The sequence below is a fragment of the Corvus cornix genome, chromosome 2 (genome assembly GCF_000738735.6).
Source record: "Corvus cornix cornix isolate S_Up_H32 chromosome 2, ASM73873v5, whole genome shotgun sequence".
NCBI lineage: Eukaryota > Metazoa > Chordata > Aves > Passeriformes > Corvidae > Corvus > Corvus cornix.
The window spans coordinates 132,431,520-132,449,148 of NC_046333.1; the positions used below are offsets into that span (position 1 = coordinate 132,431,520).

General features: G+C 37.0%; 1 protein-coding gene across 8 annotated transcripts in view; it reads left to right on the top strand.

Moving 5' to 3' along the window:
• Window positions 1–17,629, top strand: part of VPS13B (vacuolar protein sorting 13 homolog B) — a 436,854-nt gene that overhangs the window by 72,316 nt on the left and 346,909 nt on the right. For all 8 annotated transcript variants that reach the window (XM_039549957.1, XM_039549959.1, XM_039549955.1 and 5 more), the window contains exons 13-16: window positions 1,299–1,490; window positions 2,079–2,248; window positions 5,135–5,329; window positions 6,900–7,024. In XM_039549957.1, coding sequence (XP_039405891.1) covers window positions 1,299–1,490; window positions 2,079–2,248; window positions 5,135–5,329; window positions 6,900–7,024 — 682 coding nt within the window. The remainder of the gene's footprint in view (window positions 1–1,298; window positions 1,491–2,078; window positions 2,249–5,134; window positions 5,330–6,899; window positions 7,025–17,629) is intronic.

Consider the following 17,629-nt stretch of genomic DNA (forward strand, 5'->3'; position numbering starts at 1 on the left):
TTTTTTGTACACTTCCAGGGATGGTGGTTACAATGCTTCCCTTGACAGCTTGTGCCAATGCCCGTAGCCAATTTCAGTAAAGACATTTTTCCCAATATCCAATCGCAACTGCCCCTGGTACAACTTGAGGCCTCCCATCCTGTAACTTCTTACACGGGAGAAGAGACTGACCTCCTGCCCCTGCTACACCCTCCTTCCAGGTAGATGTGGTGAGCAATAATGTCTTCCCTGAGCTCCTTTGCTCCAGGCTAAACAACCCCAGCACCCTCAGTTGCTCCTCATAAGTGTTGTGCTCCAGGCCCTTCACCAGCTCCATTGCCCTTCTGTAGTCTCAGAATCCGTTTAATCTTGATGTTTATTTTGTCAGACTGTTCATTTATGTAATGGTCAGCAAGACATTTAATGTTTAGTGCTTGTGTCAAAGCAATGAAGACACTTTCAAAGTGATCTGTTAGGAAAAAAAATCAGAGTGAAGTTCTGCAAACTAAGTATGTTAGAGGGATGGGGGTATATTTTTACAAGTCATATGTGACAGGAAAACTTGAGCTTCTGAAATCTGCATGATTTAACTGAAGAATTTCCATGAAGTATGTTTAGAGAAATAGTTGTGCTGTTTGGTAGCTGATGAGTAGCCTGTATACAGTGAATGTGTGATTTTGGTCTACCTTATTACCCTACTTTACTAAACTACTCGTTTATCTCCGTTGGCTCTTAAAAAAAACCAGTCTGAGACATAATGATATAAGAAATTTTCTTTCTTGCTGCTTGTACATCAGTGAATGGGGGCAAATGTGAATGGAAGGAAAGGTTTATCTTAGTTGGCAGTCTGGTTCTTCTAACCTTGTCAAGGCAGCTCACCTTTCAAGGGCCCAGATCTGTCATGTGTCTTTGCACCACACCTTTTCCTTGATTATTAGGGATGGATATCTTGGTGACAAGCTGTAGAAAGTTTTGAACACCACGGCTGTCACTGACATGTGGGGTTAAGTTGCCACAGAAGTATAGACACCTCCAAAGAGTCCCAAATTTGAGAAACAGGAAGTTCATGGAAGAGTTCCTAAGTTGTACTGTGCTTGGAAGCAAGGCAGAAATTTGTCCTGTTTGCTCTGCATTTACCAGGAATAATTTTGTTGAAACCTGTTAAACTAGTCATTGTATATTCATGTGTTATATTTGCATTGTTACATTTTTCTGTATGTTTATAAGTCTTTGATCACAGAATTTGAAACAGAAGTAGCTGATAAAAAATGTTATTATGTCCAATTGTTTTGTGTAACTCTTTATAAAACTTCTTGTAGTTTCTGGGAATCAGCAAGACCTTTCTTCAGTAAAGAGTGAAGATTTGGGAAATGTTCAGGAGATGTCGACAAAAAGCCTCATTGTGGGTCCACTCAATCTTCGACTGGATAGCAGCGCAGTACACCGGATAATGAAAATGATAGTTTGTGCTCTGGAACACGAGTATGAACCATACAGCAAAACTAAGCCAGGTTTGCTCCTATTGCATATACACAAATATACTAATTAAACCAGACTCCGTTTAGTGCTCTTGAAGGTGCAGCTTTCAAATAGTTAAAACTCCAAACCTCTTGGGGATTTTATGAGTCCAAAGAGCAAAATGTAAAATAAAGATAAAATTAGCAACAATATCCCCATCAGTGTTGGATATACTTTTGAGATAATTTCAGACACTTTGAAAGCCCTTTGTTTTAGTCATAAGCCTCATGTTGAGTAAGAATGGCTTATTTCATTGTCTACTCTAGCTTAATTTTGGAGTCTTAGAGAAGAAAGTATTCCTGTTGGTGTTTATTAGTTCACAATAATAGTCATACAGGATGAAAATGCATGGAAACAAGTTATGGTAAACTGTTAAGATGGGTTTCTGAGAGCAATACAGATTTCAGGTAGAGAAAATCCAGTTAGTATTGCATTTAGCCTTAGGTAAAACCAGTGTGGAATAACATTATTAACTATGAAGGGGTGGGGGGAGCTTTGCACTTTTTGCTAGTCTCTAGGCATTTCTAAAACATCAACTTTATATATTTTAGTGAAACATATGTAATCTTGATTTATTGTAGATATTATGGATGGAAATAGAACTATGCCAAGCTCAGAAGAAATAGCATCACTGGAAGAATACATTCCCACTAGACTTACAACGTTCACTGTTCTTAAGTGTACAATTATAATCCCTGTGGCAGAATTCAATTTACTAGACCACTTGCTGCCCATAATCATGGGTGAGAAGGTATGTATGCACAGATAATAATTCAGTTCCTTATATCAGTATGTGCTATTCTATATATATATATATATATATATATGCATTTCCTTACTGGCCTATCATTTCATGTGCTGGAGGTATCACTGAGTTCTGGAGTAGTTTGGTGCCCGTGAGCCTTAAATTCAGATACCTAAAAGGAGTGCTGTCTGACTAGTTAGACTTGGAAAGTGAAGGTCTTGTGTAAGGATAGGAAAAATACTTATGAATAAAAAAGATTTTAAAGCATCAAGCAAATGAAAAAGCAGTTGATCAGATCTTTTGATCAGAAGAGAACCTGTTGTGGAGGTCTTTGCAAGCTTGGTAAAGTGTGAAATCTTTTAATACATAGGCTTGACAGAGACTGCATAGATGTTAACAGCCAGCTCTGTGCTAGTTCCAGACAGGATGTCAGCAGGACTTGGGCATTTAACTGCTGAATGACTAGCTCAGAGAAACAGAAATTTCCTAACAGCCTATGTTAGTTTTATCTTTTGGATATGCGTAGTATAATGCCAGCTGAAGAATCCTATACTGGTTTTGTTCTTATAGGTCACCTTCTTCAATGCACAAAGCTGAGGTACTGTAGGGATAAATCTGTGGCTTGTAGTGAAGACTTGCAGTAGGTTTCTCTCATGCCGAAGGCTGGAAAGTGTTTTATGCATCAGGAAGGAGTGGGAAGAAGAGAAAGCCCCATCAAGTCTTGAGTTAAATTTCTAGGAATTTTTGTCCAGTATTTCATCTAATAGGCTGAGAGAGCTGTGATAGCTCATCCTGAAGAAGAAAATGCTTCGAGGAGACCTCACTGTGGCCTTTCAGTACCTGAAGGGGGCTTCTAAAAAGGAGGGAGAGGGAATTTTGTACAGGTAGATAATGACAGAAAAAGGGACAATGGTTTTAAACTAAAGGAGATCAGACTTAGTTTAGATGTTAAGAAGAAATCCATTATTCAGAGGGTGGTGAAGCACTGGAACAGGTTGCTCAGAAAGGCTTTTTCCTTTTTAGCACTTTCTAATACATTGCACTGAGTAGTGCAATGGGTGGTGGTGCTTTTCACCTTATGGGCATGGGCAGATGGTATCTTTATAATGGGAGAACAGTCCCATGTTTGTTGTAGGTTTGAGGCAAAGAAGTTGAATTCCAGTGAACTTTTTGGTTGGTGTACTCATTACTTGGAGTCTCAATTTACATTTCTTGAATGAAGCCAAACTTATTTAAAATAATGATTTTGAATTTCAGATTGAAAATTGTACATACATCAACTTATTGTCCTATTTTGATGCATATTTAATAAAATTTTTAGATTTGTAGTGTAATTTGGATTGGAAGAGATGTTTGGAGGTGTTCTGCAGGAGTTCAGTGTCCTGGTCAAAGCAAGAGCAGGATGTTCCAGGGGTTGTTCTGTCAAGCACTGAATTAGCACCTCTTCTGTCTCTCTCTTCTCTGTACCCTCCCAGTATGTCGCAGTAGATAGCAGTAGGATCCTTCTCTGGCCTTCTCCAGGCTAAATGACTTTAGTTGTCTCTGTTTCTCCTGAGACAGAGCTCATATGCTCTAACCCCATAACCACTTTGTTTCCAACAAACTTATTCTGGTATGCCCATGTCCAACCTGTGCTGGATGCAGTACTCCATTTTAATGGATGCCATAAAAATAGACTTGGATGTCTAAAATTGTGGTATTTATTTTCTATGGAAAGGCATCTTCTTTTGCTGAGATACCTGGCATAACTGTGAATACATAACAGATGACAGTGTAAAGGCTAGATCAGCATGAGATTATTATGGTGATAGTGCTTTGGAGTGATAAAAAGGTAAACAAATACTTTATAGGATGAAATATTTTGACTTGGCATCGGCCAGCTGGCAGATGATTACCAGCTATTCTCACTCCCCTTCCTCAGCAGAATGGGGGAGAAGAATGGGACTGGTCAGGTGGAGGGGGAGATCATTTACCAATTACTAGTATGAGCAAAACAAACTTGTCTTGGTGCAAATAATTTAACTTATTGCTAAGAATCCAAATAATATATATCCCCTATCCCTCTTCTTCCTTCAGACTCAATTTCACTCCGTTATTCCCTGACTCTTCTACCTCCCATCCCACAACAGAGGGGGATGGAGAATAGAAGATGGGGGTCAGACTGTAAAGCTGATCTCTGGCACTCCCTCATTCTTGCACTGTTCTGCCTTACTGCAAGTCCTTCCTCCAGGCTTCAGTCCTTGAGGGAGAATCTGCTCCAGCATGAGCTCTCCTCAAGGGTGCAGTACCCTTCAGGGCATATCCACCTACTCCAGCATGGGGGCCTCCGTGGGCTGCAGTGTGGATGTCTGCTTTTGTGTTGTCTCTTTCATGGGCTGCAAGAGACTCTCTGCTCTGGTGCCTGGAGCACCACTGCCTCCCCTCCTTCTCTGCCCTTGCTTTTCATATCGCTGCTTCTCACTTCTTCTCCAAGTCTTTGCAGCCTGTGTGACATTTTTGCCCATTCTAAAATCTGTCTGCACAGAGGTGGCCCCAGTTTGGCTGAGGAGCTCAGCTGTGCCTTGTGGAGGGGCTCCTGCAGCACTGGCTGGAACGGGCTGAACCTGGTCTGGACAGCCCCTGGTGTCCCCTCACAGAGGCTACCCCTGACTACCAGCACCTGGACACCTGCACCCAAGACAATTCCAGATAAAAAGTTGATTATTTTAAACTTCAAAGAAAATATTTTGAGAAGATTTGAGGATTCATAGTATAATGCCATGGTATCTGTAAATACTTTATTAGATGTAGATTCGCTTGCATGTTTGAGTAAGAACATACAGATATGATAAATAATACATCTGTAATACATCTGTAATATAATTATTACATGATTTTTCCCCCCTGCCCTAGAACTTAAGTGGACTGCTAAATGCTGCAAGTTTCCAGCCCCTGCGGCCTTTACCTTCCATCCGAATTTTGGTGGATAAGGTTAACCTGGAGCACTCAGTGCCGATGTATGCTGAACAACTGGTGCACGTGGTCAGCAGCCTTGGCCAGCCATCCGACAACCTGCTTCACTACTGTTACTCACACTGCTATCTGAAGGTAAATGAGGGCCTGAGATGTGTTTCTTACTGCAGTGTGCTGAAAAAAGATTGTGTACATATAGTTAATCCTAAGTGTTAGCAGGTTTCCTGTAAGAATGTTTTCAGCTAATCTAAAAGGCCATAGAGTAAACACATTTCACAGAATGTTGTTGTTTGGGATTGCTGCTTCTGACTTGAGCCAAGTGTTTTGTAATACGCACAGAGAGCTTCATGTGAGGAAACTGCAAACTGAAGCCCCAAGGTTCTTGTGACAAGACTGAATTAAAATAATTCAGAAAGAAACCTTTTTCCTCATCTGATAGAATGCTCTTATGATCCGTATATTGCTGTAAAACACACTTACAAACTTGATGGGATGTTAGCGGAGAAACCATCACTAGTAGTATTGATAGAGCAAAACCACCATAGTGAAGATATGCAATCAAAAACTGCTAACAAAGAACTTAATTGTTTTTCATTATAAGAGGACAGATCTCTGAATGTTCTCAATTAAAGATGCATTATATGAGAGGATCTCTTATTGTGAGGCTGAGGGAAGCCTATGGTATGGAAAACTATTTTGAGATGGTTCAGTTGGCATCTGCTCTGAGGAGGAGTTTTAAAGCAGGCCTTTCCAGCCTTTTTGGATGTGTTTAGGCAGTTTGAAACATTTTGGGTGCTACTAAAACATAAATATTTACTACTACTACTGTTAATTTTTCTCAATTTCCCAGTTATCTCTTCACTTCCATGCTGATATTTTTAGTAAGAATTTAATTATTTAAATCTTTATTATCTACATACAAGAAACTGTGTTCCAGAATTGCATGGCAAGCTTTCAGTATTCTGGGTGACATGTTTACCTTCTGTCACATTTTAAGTGATAGGAATTGCAGTACTGCAAGCTATCTGTATGTTTTTCAGTTTGAGAGGATTTTTTTTCTCTTCAGAAAACCTTTTAGTAGCAAAAGTTGGACATCAGCTTTGAGTTTTAAAGGGTTTATTTGCTAGCTTTAATAGTGGCTGAAGTGTCCTGTTCTTGTGAAGGGTGGTAGAGCATGTTAAAAGGCAACTCTACATCAGTTTGTTTGCCATATTGAACAGGGAAATATCATAAAGAATTTTTGTGGTGAATCTTTCTTTAGGCAGGCTCTTACTATGAAAAAAAGCTTTGAAGGGAACCTTCTGATTTCCTTAAATACCACTCTTTTGTACCAGCGTTGTTATAATTACTCAAAGTGATTTTACTTTATATGAAAAGCAGCATGTAATCTGCAAGTTTAAAGGATATAGACTGAAGTATTTGAATTGAAAAATTTTAATTCAGCATTTTTTAAAATTCATCAGACCGTAGTTAACACTTTTTGAGCAAAGAAAATATTTTTACATGCATTTCTAGGGCATTATTTGAGGTAGATTTTTTTGTAGCTGTATTTATGTTTGGGGAAAATGAATTATTTAAAAATAATACACAATTTATTTAATATTTACTGAGTATATTTATAAATACATATATTATGTTATAAAATATCTTGAAAGTAATCTAATCATGTGATAGTATACCATTTGACCAATTGAATTTGTTCCAGATATTTGGTTTTCAAGCAGCACTGACTTCTTTGGACAGTAAAGGACTATACTGCATCCCTGTTCCGGTTATCCCCTCATTCAGTACTGCTGTTTATGGCAAGCTGATCAAGTTCCACAAATATTGGTGAGCATTAAGCCTGTACAGTGTGTTTAAGTCATGTGCACAATTACATTTGCATTTTTTATGAGTGATTTAAAAATGCCAAGCTTCATATATATCTGTAAACTTCTCTGTCTCCTCTATCATATTCTGCTATTACATCTGTTATCATTCATGGGTTTCTTTGTAAGGATAGCTGTCAATAAACACTACAGTTTGGCTGAGAGAACTGGAGCATGGTGGTAATAATGCCAAGGTCACTGGTTCAGTCCCTGTATGGGCCAGTCACTTAAGGTCAATGACCCTTGTGGGTCCCTTCCAACTCTGCATATTCTGTGATACAGAAGCCCTGTGGTAAATGGCTTTCTTCTAGACCTTGTAGGTTTCTGGAACCAGTTAGCATTCTTTCTTGAGCTGATACAAAAGCTGAAGTTACATACTGATGGCAAGCTTGATTTTTTTTAACTGAACAGGTCAGCTTTTTCTTTTTTAAACTCAACCAAATAAAAAACAACAAACTGGGGGTAAACCCCCCAAATATCCCAAACCCACAGCGTTTCTACTACACTTTCCTTTGTTTCTTATTACAGTTGGAAGTGTTTCAACATTGTGATGAGATATTTAAACTGTTTGTAGTAGTTCAGATGTTAAATAGAAAGATTTTTCTTCTGAAAACAGTTCTGTACTTTATTATGAAATGTGCTATATAATTTTTTTTAGCCTTAAATGCCATGGAAATTCAGTGTTTAAATTTATCTCTACAGTTCAAATCTTGTGATCATAAATGTCAGTGTGTAATAGTTTATATTAATAGGTTACATTTATAAAAACTATTTTCAGGAAAATGCATTTTGGCAATACTTGGGACAAGGTATTAGTTTTCTTTATCCCTCATTTTGAGCAGTAGCTGTCTGTAACATTACTTTATGACTAAATCCATGCAAAAAAATTTTACATAAAGTGACAAATTAATAAAAAAGCAAGTTGCTGGTTAAATACTTTGGCTTCAAACGTTGCGTTGTATAGCTAATTTTAAGATACATTTGTTTGTGAAACCTTAATGGATTATACAAAAAAAGTCTACATCTATGATTATTCTTAGTGTCATGTAAAGAATATACTAATTTTTCTCTCACAAGCTGTGATACCATGTTAAATGTAAATGGGTTTTAACATTATCAGCACACCACCAGGTGGTAGCAGCCTAACTGACTTTGTCATATTTTCTATCAATAGTTTACAAAAGTATTAACGACTTCAAATTAATTGCTGTTGTGTTGTAACATTGTGTTGTAACATAAAAAATAAATGTTTCCAGGATACCCTATAATCAGCACTAATCAGAGTACTTCAGGACTTTACAATTGACAACCTTTCCTTTCATTATCTGACATTTAACACTAAGCTCTGGTTAGTAATCCTGGTTAGCGAACTGTAAGAATAAATTAGTGTTGAATGGCAAACTTGGACTTCTTTACTATATTGTAAACCGCAGGCGTAGTTGTGCAAAATCAAAAAAATTATTTTAGAGATTAATTTTTAAAGACATCTGTCATCTGACAAGTTAATGGTATTCAAGTGCTGCTGCTTTCTCATGAGTGTGTTTGTGCTCTTCTGCGCGTGCTCGTGCTCGCTGTGCTCTGTCTCTCGCTCACACTTGGTTTCTTGTGCTTTTCCTCGTGCACTGTTTCACACCTGCCCTCACACTCTGTCTCGTGTTCCTGGTCTTGCCCTTGCATTCTCTGTCTTGTGCATTCTTGGATTCTCTCATGCAATTTGCCTCTTTTTATTCTTTGTCTCTTTCTTTTAAAAATGCATTGTACTACCATGCATGCCCCACTGGAAAGACCTGTAGTTTTGGGGAGTGGAGGCAAGGGAATGGTCCTGCCTTAGAACAGCAAACCATCTATTGGCATTTATTAGGAGATATTGTTAGACCAACACTTATTGTAATACTGTGGTCTAGTGTGCTTTGATAGTTTTCTCACTCTTTTCCTGTGATGTGATCTCTTTCTATGACTTATTTATTTATTAATTAAATAAAAAACTTTATAAAATGAATTTATTCCAACAATTTATCTAAACTAAGCAACACCAATTTGTGAGTAATAAAGTAGAAAAACAAATGAGTACAGCAGCAGCCTGGGTAAATGAAGTGTAGTTTGAAGTGAATAAAACTCCAGATGAAACGCATCAAATAGCACTTCAACTAAATCGAAATCAGCATGAGGACTGAGAGCTTCATTGAAGTCATGCAGTGAGTGAGAATTAGTCTGGTAGGATAACCTGGTAATGTCATTAAACTTAAATTCAGTCCTCCCTCCCAAATTATACCACCTGCTTTATTTGGATTTGTGGATTTCACATTCCACAGTTTCTTAAAGTACACACATCTGATGCTACATATGTTCTTCTATTTCTTCGTAGAAAATACATACCACAGACCATACCTTTTAAAAACAAAGACATTTTATGAACTGTTATGGAATCCCTTAGGTAGTATGTTTTGAGTTAGCAGTGAAAATCTCAACTTTATTTCTGACATAAATCAGTAGAATAGGTTTCTTTTCTAGTTTCAGTACAATAATCTCAAAATTACTGTTATATACAGTGTATAAAATACTGTAGTAATATTAATTTTTTAAAAACTAGTTGATTTGATATTGGCAGGATGTTTTAACAGATAAAATTTCAGCAACATCAGCCCAGTGAATTCCAATAAATAACCATAAATAGCCATAAATTGCTGTTTTGTTTACCTATTAGATTGATGTCTCTTTTAATTTCAGTTGATACACTTTCTTCATATAAAAGAAATGTGCTCAGACTCACTAGTAACTAAGTCTTGGACATCTTTTAAATTACATAGCTAATCTGTTTTTATTGGAAAGTACAAGCCATCTGGTCTTTTGTTTTTGTCAAGCGTAACAAGATGCAAAATACAATGTTAATGTCAATATTTTACAACTGCTTTATGTAGTGTTGCATGCCAGATTGTAAAGCAGCTTTCAGAGCTTTCAGGAGGATGTCTAAAACCAACTGAGAATTAGCAGAATATGGTTAAAAGCCTAGAGTGAATGACAAGAATGTTTATTGCCAAACAGAAATCTTGAGAGGAATTAGCTGATTTTCTTTTATCTTTTGGCTACAATGTCTGTGATAACAGATGAGGTAATCTGGTGTGAGACACTTCAGTGTTATAACCCTCTATCACGTATAAAATACCACTTCATTGTACTTCTGACAAATGCTAAATTAACATTACAGAATATAGATTCTTAATAGCCTTCCTTTTATTTTTCTGGTATCTGATTGATAGTGAAGTGTCCTCTGTATATTTTCAGCTAGGTATCAGTCTAGTTATGTGTGTTATTTTATTGCTGTTCTTAACCTGTCTTCTCTAAACAAGTGTTCCAGACTCTTGTTTTTGTTTTTCTTTATCAGGTCTGTAGGGAGTTTTTCACTTACTGTCTCTACCTGTGAGATTTTTGAGACTCTGAGCTCTAGTAGAATAAGGTTATAAATAAGAATGACATTATTATCCCTGATTCCTTTCTATTCAGCTTCTTGGTCCTGTCGTCTACTTTCAAGAGGTCTGTTTTCTTGATAGTGAGTCCCCTCTTCATTATTTGGAGACTAGAGCAATAGCTGCTGGTTTGCTGCCTTCAAGGTAGCACCAGTAGAGAGTTGACTAATAGCTAGTCATGTTAAGTTTGAGTGTGTGAATTAACCTTTTATAAAGAGGTTGAGGGCCTGCTGGGTAAATTATTGTCTAGGACCTCATGGTCTGCACTTGAATTATTAGAGAGTACAGAACATTTAATTGGTTGTTCTTGAATTTTTACTCTATCAGAACAAAAAATCCTGAATAGAAACTTGCAATTAGATCTTGGTAATTATCGGTAAACAAAAAACAGTCTTTGAGATACTAAATAGATGGAATCTTTGCAGAAATTCTTTCTTTTGAGCTATTCTCTGCAGACTGCCTTAAGAAATAAATTTTAGCTTAAATATATTCAGTGTGCTAATCTCTGTCAAGCTTCATCTTTCTGGTGAAGAAGGATTTTTGGTAACAGGAGATTTGATTTGTGTTGGCATTGTAATTTCATTTCTTTAGTGTTTTTACTGAAGTGTTAATCATTATTGACAAAAGCTGGAAAAAGTTTAAAATTTGCTCTGGAGTTAAAGGCAGTCACATGTATCATATGCTGGGCACCTCAACTGCCCAGAGATCTGTCACTTGTTTTACTTATGAAAGCTGTGAATTATAGACCTGACATAGTTATTTTGTTAATATGTGCACTTATAGTTCTGAAAGATCACTTCAGAAATTTAGATGCAGTGCTCTTCACATGAAATAAATATGTGTATTTTCTGTAGGCTCTTTTTATGAACTCTTAAGAACATTTATATAGCATAGCTGCTCTTAATATTATAACACAGATTTAACTGTAAACATTTACTGTATCCTTAGAATCTGCTACATTTAGAGTAGATGGGCACAAAAGGTTATAACTGCCTTTTGGCTAACTATTATGCGAAGATTTTGAGAAATATACTTTGCCACCAACTTGAACAAAAGCATTTTGTTTTCTTATCTCGCTTCCGTAGTTTTATTTTGATTTTGTCCCTGTGTAGTTGTGAAATGGTTGCTTTGTACACACAATTTAGTTTCTCTTTTATTTTCTAGCTTCAATAATAACATTACAAAACCTGAGGATTCTAACTCCCTCATTACTACTGTATAAGCTTTTGCTCAAACTTTTGCTATTGTGAAGGTGTTAGTATTTTTATATAGCTTTACTTCCATTTTCTTTCATCATGTGTCCCCTTACAAGGTGAACATCCCTCTCTTAATAGAAGCCATGTACCTGGTATTCCATACAATTGTATTCTTATTGATAGAATTCGTTGTTAGACTCCTTACACAATTTCAGGATGTGCACCTGCTCATGTCTGCTTTAGGGGTCATCTTGTAAATACTGTGTGCATTTAATGGTATCCCCATGAACTGACAAGGATGACAGCAATTCATGTTGATCCGCAAGCAGGGTGGTAGATGGAGATCTGGCTTCTTACACAGTAAGAAGTTATTTAGCAAGGGAATTAGGTTCTGCTGACATGGCCTTTACCAACAAGGTACTACTGTGATGATGGAGATTTTAGGATTTGCTGCTCACCAAAGAGAGGATTAAAAGTGTATAATGGGGGATCAGGTGAACTGCCTGTTTTTGCTACTTTTGTGGTTAAAACATCTTTGCAGGGTATGTCCAGTGGAGTAATCTGCTAAGAACTAGAAACCACAGTAGATTTATGAGCTTTTTGAGAGTCACGAGATGTAACTGTCATGTCATTGAGTGCAATTGTCCTAGTAAGAGGCAAGCAGATCCTACTGGCAGGTAACAAAGAGCCAGATATCCACAAACTGTGAGCATTAGATCATAAATCTAAGAAGTTTTCCAATAAATTGACACTTAGGTCTTGATTTTGGCAGCCTGTTTTCTTGGCTAGTCACAGTAGATCAAGAGTAATGTCAATTTAGATTGGGTGTGGATTGCATTTCACATGGGCAGTTGAGGGGCATGCTCATTTCTTGGGTCAGAAGCAGAAACAGGTTGAAAACACATGAAACTCATTTTGTAGCATTTGGTTGTGACTATTAGTTATGTCAGTAATTGTATTTAACTGCCAGCTGAAAATTTGGGGTATTCTTCAAAACAGAGAAGAACGGGGGTTGAATGTCTGAACAGATGAATTCAGTGTATGGGACAGGAGAGTTTCAGCCACCTCAGCATTGTGCCAGTTCTGGATCCGGCACGTGTTAAAACCTGTTTGAACTGTTGAGATTCGCCAGTGATAGGGGCTGTGCGAAAGCAGAGCACAGCAGTCGTTCTCTTGGGTTCTGCAGAGCTGGTTGTGTGCCTCACGTGTGAAAGTCAGTCTAAGGAGCGTGCTGGATTGCTTCAGCATTGTCTACTTCTCTGCTATTGCCTAGAAAATGCATCAAAGAACATAATGCTAAATCAGATTTTTAAAATAATTTATTGTTAGCTGGTTTTGGTAGGACATTAAGTGAGCAGTGAGTGGCACTTTCAGAAGTTTGATTTACTGTGCGTCTTAGTGTTTGAGGAGTAGGTATGTCAATGTTGTATAGCATATTATGAACAGTAATGTGGGCTGATTTAACAGCTTTAACAGAAGGACTTTTCATTGATTTTCATTGACATATCTTGCTTTATAAAAGTTCAAGGAGGTCATGTTTGTTTATAAGGATGAAGTTATTTAAAGAACTTTTGTGGAACATTTCTGATCTGCAGTGATATTAACATTTTAAGTTTCAACAAGAACCTTTTGGGGCACTTTGCAACTGCACTGTTCTGGAAGGAGCTGTTGTTGGTTACCAAGAAAAGCACTTGGAACAGTAGGGGTTTTGCATTCTGAATACATGACTTGCAGCTTGATTAGTGTAACAACAAATTAACTTCAGTTGCAAACCTCTAGTTTAATTTTTTTTTAAAAATCAAGTCCAGATCAAATGTTACTGTTCTTAGCAGATGTGGCAGGCAGCATTCAGCAAATCTGTTAAAAGTACACTTTTAATCAATGTAAATTGGAAGCAGTTGTATTGTTCAGTATTGTCAATGAGGAAGAAATTCAGCAGAGCTGACACTAAAGGGTAGTCATTGGGAGTGTTTCCAGTGTAGTTATTTAGACTAATTAATTGTCAAGTCTTGTCAGTGAAAGTAAATTAAGCTTATTAACTAATATCTTTCCAGGGAAAGTGATTGCACATGGTGAATAGTTAATCCTGGTTTTTGTAACTGTTGCCATCAGGATTTGCTGGCATTTACTAGAAACAAGCAAGTGATATTTCAAAATGTGCAGGATTGTCAGGGTTGAAACTGCATTTTGGTTAGAGACTGGTGAAAGGTATTAAAAACCCAGCCTTAAAGCTGAAATGCTGTTACATAGCATAGAACCTAAACAAAAATGGAATCCCTAATGTATATTCCTTTTGCACTGGATGTATTTAGAAATTCTCTTTCTTTTAGTGGTAACACTATGTATAAAATGATCTGGTTAGGATTTTCAGTGATATTCTCAGCTGTGATGCTTTACCCATGTAGACTCTGGCTAGAAAGATGTAGTTCTTCACACAAAGTTTGTCCTTTGTTTCTCGAGAATTTTATCTGCAGTTTGGTGTCTTTTTTTTCTGCCTCTAAGTGTATCTGTGAATTATGAAGAGAAATACAGTCTCTGGTTGGCATCTCTACTGCTAAATAACACATTGCTAGAAACCCTTCTGTGACCCTGGGGCTTGGTGTTTTCTCATGTCCCAGTTCATATACACATACCTACCTGTAGCTTTCCCTTCCAGTCCCAAAAGGTGGGAAAAAATAAAATTAGGTCTAGGAAGGACGTATGGTGGGGCTTCAGGCTGAGGACAGCTTCTGACATGCTTGGGCCCTTCAGCACTGTTTGAGAAAGTGCCAGCTGCCCTGGCCTGAGGCTGGCAGAGAGCAAGCAAACAGGTCAGCAGTATGCACAGCACAGACCATTACTGGAGCTGGCACTCAGCCTCAATAGCTGGCAAACAAGGATGCTTGAAACATGCACCCTGAAACTGATTGTGGTGTCATTCTGCTAGCCAGCCCCATTCAAATGCTGGTTATGACACAGAATTCTGAAGAACTGTAGTTTAGTGTTGCAGTTGCTCTCTCACATTTCACCAGTTTTTCTTTGCATCTTCTTTTAAAGGTAATGCCATGGGAGTTGATAGGATTCAAAGCACTGTTTTGAGAACTTGTAGTCATTAAATAGAATAACTTGAGGAAAAAAAATGGCCTTTCATTCATTAGGACTTAAAATAATTCTACAGGCAACTATATTGGATTATTCACCTTGTTTATGAAATAATGCACCTTACCAAAGCTGTGTGTTTAAGGGCTTCTTGAATAAACCATATACTTACTGATTAAGCTATATAAAATGCTGATTTTTGCATTATGCTCATGGAGCATTGTCATGTTACTGGCCAGGCTATAGCATATCCTTTTCTGACTGTACACAGCTTCACTCTCAAGTGGTAGGCATCACTTCCACCTGAAGTGAGGTACCAGAAACCAGAGTCTTAAATTATGCACCTACTCTTACAAGCATGTTAATGTGACTCTCAGTTGAAGCTGATGACCATGATAAATGGTGACTGAAAACATTTTATTTAAAAAAAGCTGTATTTATCTTGACTCAAATAACCCAAATATAAAGGCTCATGTGGATGTTCAGCTGTCCATAATACCTGAGCATCTTTACTGCACCTGTGTTCATCTCTAGGTGGAAGAAACATACTGTCCTCGATCCAGTATCATTTGTTTGCTGTATTCTCCTCATGCTTGTTCCCTCTGCGACCCAGAGGTGCTTTTTTTTTTCTACAGGTATAGTCCTTCTCATAGATCAGGATCTCTTTGGTTCTAAGCTAAGTGTTTGTTTCCTTACACGCAAACACTATGCATTCTCAGCGTTTTTCCTCAAGCACTTCTAACTTAGTTGTTTATAGGTTTTTATTTTTTATTGCTATTTCTTTAGCAATGCCTTTTAAAGGAAGTTAAAGTAACCTGTCAGGTGTACATACTGAGGAATAGTATTGAATGAGTACTGAGGTACAGTACTGAATGCATATAAACATCTCGATCTCCATTTGGGCCTGTATGTTTGGTAAATATTCTCTGGTTTTCATTATGTTTTAATCTTTTAAGGGACACCAGCTCCCAGTTTCTGAACTAGATTTTTTTAGCATGGCATGTTTTGGATGAGAATGTTAGAGGGCCATTTGAAAAAATAACAAAAAAGAGAACAAGTCAAGTCAGGCTCAGGTGGGATATGAAGCTATTAAACAGTAAACTGTGAGAATAAAACCTGTTTATCAGATTTGGAAATTGTTACACCTGTTGCAGATACTTCTGATATCAATGGAAGAAATGGAAAGGATTATGTTAGTTCAGACACCAGTATAAAAACTGTGGATTTGTTTTTCAATTGATCATAATTTTTTTCCCATTATAACATGTATGTTCTTTTAAACAAAAGCCAATATGATTATTTTCTTTGATGTTTAACTCTTTTTTTCTTTGATTTTAATGACTGATTCCAAAATGAACAATTGAACAGAAGGAAATATTTGGTGAACATGATTAGAGTATTTATTTGATAATAAAGAAATATCCATGGAGAATGACAGAATTAAGAATCTGACTTTTGTATTTCAAATGAGCAAATATAAGTGGGATTTCTGTAATGTCACTGACTTAGTCTGTTGCTCTCAAAGTACTTGTATAACTTTGATTTTGCATACATGTTGGATGTGGCTGTGCATGGATATAATACAAGAATATATCTTTTCAATGTGTTTTACTGACAGTATCTTTTCTTCATTATGTGTGTATGTGATGATTTTGATGGTCTTGAAGACTCACTAGGGCTTGTGGAGTTTTTAATTAATTAAATAGATGTTATGAGACACAGTGAATAAACCAAAACTGAACACAGGAAAACTATGTCCATAGAATCTGCTTCAAAGGTTGTATTATTTTTGAGGAATGAATGGTGTAAAGTAATGCTGGAGTCAGTACTTAAAGATGGTAAATTTGGATTTAACAATAATTGTACTCTTTGAAGTATAAAGTATTATGCATTTACTGAGATTGATGTTTTGCTTTAAATAGCTTTTGATAGCCGTTAAAATTCTTTTGAGGTTGGTACTTAATGAGGCCACAAAATAATAATTTTAAAGTCTTTATACTCTTTCTGCAGTTAGGCAGTGTGTACATGTGAACCATTAGTACACCTTGTCCATTCATGTCCTTGCTGTTGAAGACACCCTTGATCCATTCTTTGTTATATTAAAGGCTTTTCTGGTAATCAAAAAAACAAAACATGTTTCCCTGTTTCCAGCAACGTCTTTTTGGTGCTGTAACTTCTCTCTTAAAGGATAGTGGAATTGGCTTTTGAGGTACTGTAAGCCACAGAGTCAAGTCCTTTTGTTTAGCAGTGTGGTTGGATTTAAAGGATCTCTCTGCCAACCCCAGCCATTGTGATTTACCTTTCTGGATTTGACAGAATTCAGATACAGAAGTACAGCTTTGTTTCTTTTAGTCTTGTCTATTTTGTTTGTGACATCTCCATTTAGGGTAATAATTTTGTTCCAATAATTTTGTTTCACTAATGCAGACATGCACCTTCTTACTGCTCTGACTAGCTATAGAAAATTTGCCAGAATTTCAAGTAACCTTTTTTCCTCTCATTGTAAATGTGTCTTTTTTTTCCACCAAAATATTTTTTCTATTTATGAAAGAAAACAAACAGCATGCGAAACTTTTTAGTAGAAGAAATTCACAGAAGCCCCCAAATCATAACCCACTTAGCTTTTTGGAGAAATTTTTTTTTCTGAGATCAGTTGTTAGTGTTTACTTGAAGTTGGGGTTGTGTTCAGCTCTTAAATCTTTAGCAAGGAATTTGAAACTGTGTTAGTTCCCAAGAAGACCTTTGAACTGGGTTTGTCAGTGCAGTTTTCTTCACTGAGCACCAGCACGTTTGAGTCCTTCTGGCTCCCTGTTTTACCTCCTAATGGCA